The sequence below is a fragment of the Perognathus longimembris genome, chromosome 7 (assembly GCF_023159225.1).
Source record: "Perognathus longimembris pacificus isolate PPM17 chromosome 7, ASM2315922v1, whole genome shotgun sequence".
Taxonomy (NCBI): domain Eukaryota; kingdom Metazoa; phylum Chordata; class Mammalia; order Rodentia; family Heteromyidae; genus Perognathus; species Perognathus longimembris.
The window spans coordinates 7333365-7342142 of record NC_063167.1 but is presented as its reverse complement, the minus strand read 5'-3'; the positions used below and the strand labels follow the sequence as shown (position 1 = coordinate 7342142).

Here is an 8778-nt window from a genome sequence, read left to right as displayed (position 1 = left end):
TTTCGTTCAAGGCTAGTGCTCTACCACTTTGAGCCACAGCATCGCTTTTGGTTTTTTGGTAGTTAATTGGGGATAAGAGTCTCAGGGACTTTTCTGCCCTGGCTGGCTTTGAACCATGATCCTCAGATCTCAGCCTTCTGAGTAGCTGGGATTACACTGGTACACTGGTACAAAAGCTGCTGCAGACCAGCTTATAGTATTCTTACGTTGTTGCTGTTGTTGTTGGTATTCTTTCATATTACATTTTGGAGACTAATTATTTACCTGTTAAACACATAACAAATAAAGCCAGGTACTGATGGCTCATGTTTGTAATCCTAGCTACTCAGAAGGCTGATGTCTGAGAACTGTGGTTCAATGCCAGCCTGAGCAGAAGAATCTCTGAGACTTAATTTTTTTCCTGGGAGACTTTTATCTCCAATTAACCACCAAAAAAAGAAGACAGAGCTGTGGCTCAAGCAGTAGAGCAGTAGCCTTGAGCAAAATAGCTCAAGGACATTGCTTGGGCCCTGAGTTCAAGCCTTGGACCAGGGCCCCCCCCCCAACACGCACATACGCACATACACACATGCATACACACATACACACACACAAACACACACATCTCTTCCAGGCTGTGGGCTTGTTTTCATTTTGTCTATGTTGTTTCTCTGTGGTTGTTTGGGTTTGGGTTTGTCTTTATAAGTGGAGTGTTTACTTTGATATAGTTGTTTGTTTGTTTCTCCCCTTTATAGCCTGCACATTCTAAACTGTTAAGAATGAGCAGTTCTGAGTTCCAAGACAAATTCTATTCTTACTGCAGGGCTGAATTTATAAAGTGATGGAGAGAAGACACGGTGCTGTGTTGCAGCTTAGCCTCCATGAACATGAGTGCATCTATGAAAGTCTTCCTCCTGTGTTCTTCCTTGAAAATCAAAGCTGAGTAGTTAATTAGGAGGCCTTCAAATACCATGCATACTGTCAAATTCACTTACAGACAAGTAAGAACCTCTGCAACAAAAAGCTCAATATAGACCTACCCTATGACCCAGCCATACCACTCCTAGGCATCTACCCTAAACAGCAAAACCCAAGATATCAAAAAGACATTTGTACTTCCATGTTTATCGCGGCACAATTCACAATAGCCAAAATATGGAAACAACCCAGATGCCCCTCCACAGACAAATGGATCCAAAAAATATGGTACTTATACACAATGGAATACTACATAGCAATTAGGAATGGCGAAATATTGTTATTCGCAGGAAATGGTCAGAACTCGAACAAATAATGTTGAGTGAGACAAGCCTAGTACACAGAAAACAAAGGGGCATGATCTCCCTGATATATGACTGTTAACAAAGGGAGACGGAGAGACTGTAGAGACCAAGTCTGTGAACACTGTATATGTGCTTGATACATTGTATATTGCATATGTGTCTACCTGACCTAGACAAGGGATGGAAAAACAGGTTGTAAGATATCACAAGAAATGTACACACTGCCCTACTATGTAACTGCACCCTCTTTGCACAACACCTTGTAAAAAAATTTATGTTCAATTAATAAAAAAAAAGAAATTAATACAGGTGAATAAAATCTAAATGATTAATTTTACCAATCAAATATATCTAAACTTAATGTATGTTTCCTTACTTCTTCCTCCAAATATATGCCATTATTGTTAGACAAAAAAAAAAAAGAACCTCTGCAACCTGCAGCAGGAGCCATGAAAAGGATACACGACTGGACCACTCCGAACTTGAGCTGGGTGAAGAGTCGCACAAAGAAGTCCACAAAGAGACCCACCTGCAAAGGGCGAAGAGCAAGGAGCCATCAGCTTCGCTGAGCGCAGCCCTGAGCCCGCAGCCTTAGCCCAGTGCACTGCGGTGGCTGCTTAAGCTACACTCCAGCAACTCATGGGTGGCTGAACTTTCTGTTAAGCTACTGTGGCTTCCATGAGATTCTGCCGCACCCTGGCCCTATGGGCCCACCACAATAAAGAGCAGGGGCACAGCAAGGTGCAGCTAAGCAAGAGGAAACAGAGGGGAAAGAACACACACAGAGAGAGAGAGAGAGAGAGAGAGAGAGAGAGAGAGAGAGAGAGAGAGAGAGAGAGAGAGAAGCAGTAGTACCACTGAATTGTGGGGGAGCCACTAGGCCATTTGCAAAGACGGTTTCAAAAGAATAGTGGAAATGTCCCTAGTGATGCTTAGCTGTGTAAGCATGTAGCTTAGAATACTAAAGGACATCATTGCCAGGCGCTAGTAGCACACACCTGTAATCCTAGCAACTCAGAAGGCTGAGATCTGAGGATTGCAGTTCCAGCCAGCCCAGGGACAAAGTCTGTGAAACTCTAACCTCCAATTAGCCACCAAAAAGACAGAAGTGGAGTTGTGGCTCAAGTGGTAGAGCACCAGCATCGAGAGAAAAAGCTAAGGGATTAGTGCCCAGGCCCTTAGTCCAAGCCCTAGTTCCAGCACAAAACAAGATGAAATTGAAAACGAAGACTATTTACTGAGGCATGAGTTTTTGCATGTTAGGGGTTAGCGTTTTGTATTTTCCATGCTGCTCCTGTGATTTGGAACCATCATCACACAGTTCCTCCTGTGTGGAGCAAACAACTTCCGTTCCATTCCTCCACTAGTACTACGGGATAAAGAGAGCCAGAGAACCTTCCCATTCTGTGGAGGCAGGATCAAAGACTTCTAGCCTTTGACTCTGGCCCTCCTCAAGCCAATGCCTGAGGCTTTTTAACTCAGAGGAGGAGGTGGTAGCAGATCAAAGTTAGAGTCAGCAGCTAAAGCTGATCTGAGGGCAGATCAGAGGTCAGTAAGGCTGCTGGCTGCTCCATGATAAAGGTCTGCCTTCCCAGCTTTGAGGACAAGATGGGAGACAAGCTGCCAACACAAGTAACAGCAGTTCTAAGGAGCGGATGTGACCATCTCAGAAAGACTCACTTGTACACAGCTGGGCTAATAAGGACTATGGTCTTTACAGAGAAATTCGTAACAAGAAACACACACAGAAGGGGCTGGGAATATGGCTTAGTGGTAGAGTGCTTGCCTTGTATACATGAAGCCCTAGGTTCAAGTACTCAGTACCACGTATATGGAAAAAGCCAGAAGTGGTGCTGTAGCTCAGGTGGTAGAGTGCTAGCCACGAGCAAAAAGAAGCCAGGGACAGTGCTCAGGCCCTGAGTTCAAGCTGCACTACAGGCAAACAACAACAACAAAACACACACACACAGAAAAATAGGCACTTCCATTTTTAGGGTGTTTGGGTTTTGTTTTGCGGTGCTGGGAATAGAACCCAACAAGACCTTGTGTGTGCTAGGCAAGTGCTCTTACAACCTTGCTAATCCCAGCTTGCCTCCTCCCCTGTAGGCTGGTGTGGCAGAATGTCAGCAAAAGCAACTTCTGAATTTCCTTGGCCTCACCCATCACAAGTGACCTGTAGATTTCTGGAGTAGGAACCTGATGTGTGCCATGAAAATAGAAACTGTGGTAGACCCCTGGGCGGCCCTGTATTAGCTACCTATTTACACCCAGACACACCAGGCAGATCATAGAATTTAAGTACCAGACTATGGACGGTCCTAGAGGAAGGTGCTAGGCAGACTGCAGCTCAGGCTAGCGGCTGCCCCTTTCGAACCCTGAGCTGATGGAATCCCAGCGACCCACTTGACCGTGGCTTTGTCCACTTCCCTTTTCAGGGTTAAGAAGTTCAGGCTGCAGTGATGCTCCCAGACCTTCTGCGACCACTGCCTTGGGTGACACTTCCAGCTTTCCCTCTCGGTGGTTCACCTGGGAGCCTGCAGGACCCCTGGGCATGCTGGCACACCCTTCAGCCCACCACAGCCTCACAGACAAGTTAGCAGGGAGCTGGGAGGGGCCAGGACAGCCTGACCTCATCTGCAGTGGACTCTACTCATTAGGTTACCTACTGGAACATATGCTGTCTCACTTAACAGGTACATTAATTTTTTTTTCAATTCTGAGGAACTCAGGGTCTTGTGCCTGCTAGGCAGGCATTCTATAACCTGAACCATGCTTTTAGCCTCCCCCCCGCCCCCCCTTTTTTTTTTCCTGCCAGTCCTGGGGCTTGAACTCAGGGCATGGGCACTGTCCCTGAGGTTCTTTTTGTTTTTTTTTTTTTTTTCCCCTTTTATTGTCAAAGTGAAGTATAGAGGGGTTATAGTTTCATATGTAAGACAGTGAGTACACTTCCTGTTCAACATATTACTTCTTCCCTCATCCCCCTCCAACACCCCAGTTTCTTTTGCTCAAGGTTAGCACTCTACCACTTGAGCCACTTCTGGCTTTTTCTGTTTATGGGGTGCTGAGAAATTGAACTCAGAGGTTCATGCATGCTAGGCAAGCACTCTACCACTAAGCCACATTCCCAGCTCTGCTTTTGTTACTTTTTGCACAGGGTCTTACTTTCTACACAGGGCTAGCCAGGCCTGTAAGCATCCTATTTACACTTCTCACGTAGTTGGGATGACAAACAAGCACCACTACACCCATGTTTTTATTGGTTGAGATGGAGGCCTTGTGAGCTTTTTTCCAGACTGGCCTGGAACTGTGGTCCTCCTGGTCTCAGCCTCCTGGGTAGCTGGAATGAGTCACATGCTACCATCCCCAGCTTAGTCATATGGTAAGACGGAAGTGTGGAGCAGGCTGTTAGGCACTGTAAGAGCCCAGAGTTGAATGAGTTACGTTCATTTCACAAAGCAAAAGCAAAAAAGCTGAACAGCAGCATGAAACGCTGGGTCAGGGCTGGGGGTGTGGCTCAAGAGCAGAGAGCTAACTCAACAAATTCCAGGCCCTGGGCTTAATCCCTAGTAACTTTACAAAGAATAAATAAATAAGTAAAATTTCAAAAAGAAACGAAAGGCCAAGATGACCAGTTTTAAAAGAACAAGGAGGGCTGGGGATATGGCCTAGTGGCAAGAGTGCTTGCCTCGTATACATGAGGCCCTGGGTTCAATTCCCCAGCACCACATATACAGAAAACGGCCAGAAGTGGCACTGTGGCTCAAATGGCAGAGTGCTAGCCTTGAGCAAAAAGAAGCCAGGGACAGTGCTCAGGCCCTGAGTCCAAGCCCAGCACTGGCCAAAAAAAAAAAAAAAAAGAACAAGGAAAGAAGTAATGGCAGTGTTATGGCAACTCTATTAGCATGAAGACTGAGCCGCCAACACCCAACACCCAGGCCAGGCCCTTCCCGACCCCCAACCTCCACTCCCCTCTCCCCATGTCCCTCTGCTCACCAGCCCCGTGCAGACTCCGATGGCGAATACGGTCATCCACTTCACCGCCTCGTACCTGCGCCCCTTCTGTTCACGCGGGGAAGGACCGCATCCGTGGTCATGAGGAAGGAACAGACACACAGGGCGCTCGTGGTCAGCCTCTGGCAAGCACGGAGGATGATGCCTGACCACAGGGAGCTCACAATACAAGATGAGGACCCGGGCACTGGGCCAGGTGCCCTGACAGTGGGCGCCCTGGTGGGCAGGAAGGTCTGGGAAAGCACTAATCTCATGAGAAGGTTTACAGGGTCAGGGATGAGGTGACAGCAGGGGCTGCGTGGGGACCCCACGGTCCCAAGGTCAGCTGGCTGGGCCTCACCTTGTGATCCATGGTCTCCAGCACCTCCAGGTAAGGGTCGTTGATACAGCGGTCATAGTCGAGGCTCTGAAAGCAGACACGCGAGGAGAAGCGTCACCGCATGGAGGAAGAACGAAGCAAACCCAAAGGGGACAAGGCTGCAGGCTCCTGCTGCACTCCAGGGGCCACCGTGGTACAGAGGCACCCTGAGGCCCCTCAGGCCGGCAGCACCCTATCCTGAGAGAAGTGTGACCCCTGAGATTAGCCTGAAGAGTTCAGCAGCCAGGAGGTAGGCTAACTCTACATGCTCTACAAGGCCTGTTTTGATGTCGGTACTGGGGCCTAAGCTCAGGGATCAGGTACTGTCCCTGAGCATTTTTCTCAAGGATAGTCCTCTACCATCTGAGCCACAACTCCACTTCCAGCTTTTTGCTGATAGTTTGAGATGAGGCTCATGGACTTTGCTGCTGCAGTGGCTGGCTTTGAACTGTTAATCTCAGATTTCTGCTTCCCCAGTAGCTAGCATTATAGGCTTGAACCAGTGGCACCCAGCACAAGGAGACTATTTATATTTAAGTTTTTGTGTGTGTGTGTGTGAGGCTTGGAGCTTGACCTCAGGGCCTGAGCATCGTCCCTGAGCTCTTTTGTTCAATGCTAGTGCTCTACCACTGAGAACCACAGAGCCATTTCCAGTTTTTCTGGTGGCTAGCTGAAGATTAAGGGTTTTCCTGCCTGGGTTGGCTTTGAATTGGGATCAGATCTCAGCCTCCTGAGTAGCTAGGATTACAGGTGTGGGCCACCACGCCCACCCAGCAGATGTAAACTTCCGGTTTACGTTCAGAAGTCTAGACTGGGAATATGGCCTAGTGGCAAGAGTGCTTGCCTCCTATACATGAAGCCCTGGGTTCAATTCCCCAGCACCACATATGTAGAAAACAGCCAGAAGTGGCGCTATGGCTCAAGTGGCAGAGTGCTAACCTTGAGCAAAAAGAAGCCAGGGACAGTGCTCAGGCCCTGAGTCCAAGGCCCAGGATTGGCCCCCCCCTCCCAAAAAAAAAAAAACACCCAGAAGTCTAGACTGACCCTCCGACTTGTACAGCTGCTTCAGGCCATGCTTCACAGAACTCAGGCATCCTGTGAGCCATCTGGCCATTTTGAGAAATAATTCAGAGGGAATGTTTGTATTTCTGTGTATTGTAAGAGAACAGCAGTCTGTCAATGAGGACAGATGGTCTGCCTCTTGCTCTCTCCTTCCCATAAGCAGCTCCTCTCTGCCACGCTGCTCGTGAACAAGCTGGACATTGGCCTGGTGGCCACAGTCCCAGGCAATCGTCTAAGTCAGACAAACACAGCTGTGATGTGTGACACTCAGCACATCTATCTATCTATCTATCTATCTATCTATCTATAATGACTAGGAGCAGATCCAAATTAATCCTTGATAAGAGTCCTCAAGTAGAACAGGTTGATAAGTGAAGTCAATGATCAAACACTTTATTGCTAGCAATAAAATAATTATGGTAAGTCTAGACAGATACGGAAAATGGTCCCAATGTATCAAACAAAAAAGCAAGACCAAGCAGAATGTATAATACAATCCCATTCTGATTAAATGTAATTAGGATTTGTATGTCAGTGTACATAACAAAGAAACATTTGAGTATCAAAATGGCTCACAGCACACTCTTTAAAAATTTGTCTTTTATTGGCAGGGGGCTGGTGGCTCACGCCTATAATCCTAGCTACTCAGGAGGTTGAGATCTGAGGATCCTGGTTCAAAGCCAGCCTAGGTAGGAAAGTGAGATTATTATTATCTCCAATAATTTACCAAAAAAAGTAGCAAGTAGAGCTATGGCTCAAGTGGTAGGGTGCTAGCTGGAGCAAAAGAAGCTCAGGGACAGCACCTAGGCTCTGAGTTCAAGCCCCAGGACCAACAAGAAAATAAATATTAAAAAAAATTATCTGTGTGTGTGTATGTGTCCTTGTGGGGCTTGAACTCTGGGCCTGGGCACTGTCACCTGAGCTCTTCAGCTCAAGGCTAGTGCTCTACCACTTGAGCCTCAGGGCCACTTCCGATTTTCTGGTGATTCACTGGAGATAAGAGTCTCATGAACTTTCCTGCCTGGGCTGGCTTTGAACCACGATCCTCAGATCTCAGCCTCTTGAGTAGCTAGGATTATAGGTGTGAGCCACCAGCAGCCCCCTGCCAATAAAAGACAATTTTTAAAGGGTGTGCTGTGAGCCATTTGAGCATAGCACTATAAATCCTTACCAAGCACTATGCGATCTGGCCAGAACAGGGCCTGGGCCTCTCCACTGCTCTAAGGTCTGCTTGCTGAATGTGTTGCTTTTTAGCTTGCGGAAATGAACAACTTTTTTTTCTTTATACAAAATCTGTAGATATCCTGCAGAGCTGCTGCTCCTAATTGTGGGCAAACTAGTACCTGGCCAGGGATATGTGGGGGTTGGAAGGCAGCCCAATTTCCACCAAGAAAGGGCACCTCAGAGCCCAAACAAGAAGCACCACAGGGGATAGGGTAAGCTAGGGTAGCTAGAACTGCCAGGGGGAGGGGGGACTTCAAGTCTAAGTCTTCTATCCTAGGGAGTCTTTTTTCTAAGTCAAAACAGCAATTCAGGGGCTGGGAATATGGCCTAGTGGTAGAGTGCTTGCCTCGTACACATGAAGCCCTGGGTTTGTCTCCCCAGCATGACATAAGTGGCCAGAAGTGGCACTATGGCTCCAGTGGTAGAGTGCTAGCCTTGAGCAAAAAGAAGCCAGGGACAGTGCTCAGGCCATGAGTCCAAGCCCCAGGACTGGCAAAAAACAAACAAACAAAAAACCCCAAAATACAATGTATTTGTAAAAGAGCAATTCCAGGGGCTGGGGATATGGCCTAGTGGCAAGAGTGCTTGCCTCGTATACATGAGGCCCTGGATTCAATTCCCCAGCACCACATATACAGAAAACGGCCAGAAGCGGCGCTGTGGCTCAAGTGGCAGAGTGCTAGCCTTGAGCAAAAAGAAGCCAGGGACAGTGCTCAGGCCCTGAGTTCAAGCCCCAGGACTGGCAAAAAAAAAAAAAAAAGAGCAATTCCAGGTTCTAGATTCTGCAAAAAGATCTTACTGCTGCTACCAGCCAGAGTGATAGGTGGGGACATAACAATTGGAACCACCCAAGACAAAGGA

The 8778-nt window shown here is 47.5% G+C and overlaps 1 protein-coding gene across 1 annotated transcript in view; it reads right to left on the bottom strand.

The window, feature by feature from the left end:
* Positions 1 to 8778, bottom strand: part of Clcn6 (chloride voltage-gated channel 6) — a 31835-nt gene that overhangs the window by 17902 nt on the left and 5155 nt on the right. The window contains exons 3-5 of the mRNA XM_048350239.1: positions 5614 to 5679; positions 5256 to 5321; positions 1725 to 1791 (exon numbers count right to left, since the gene is read on the bottom strand). Of these exons, the coding sequence (XP_048206196.1) occupies positions 1725 to 1791; positions 5256 to 5321; positions 5614 to 5679 (199 nt within the window). The remainder of the gene's footprint in view (positions 1 to 1724; positions 1792 to 5255; positions 5322 to 5613; positions 5680 to 8778) is intronic.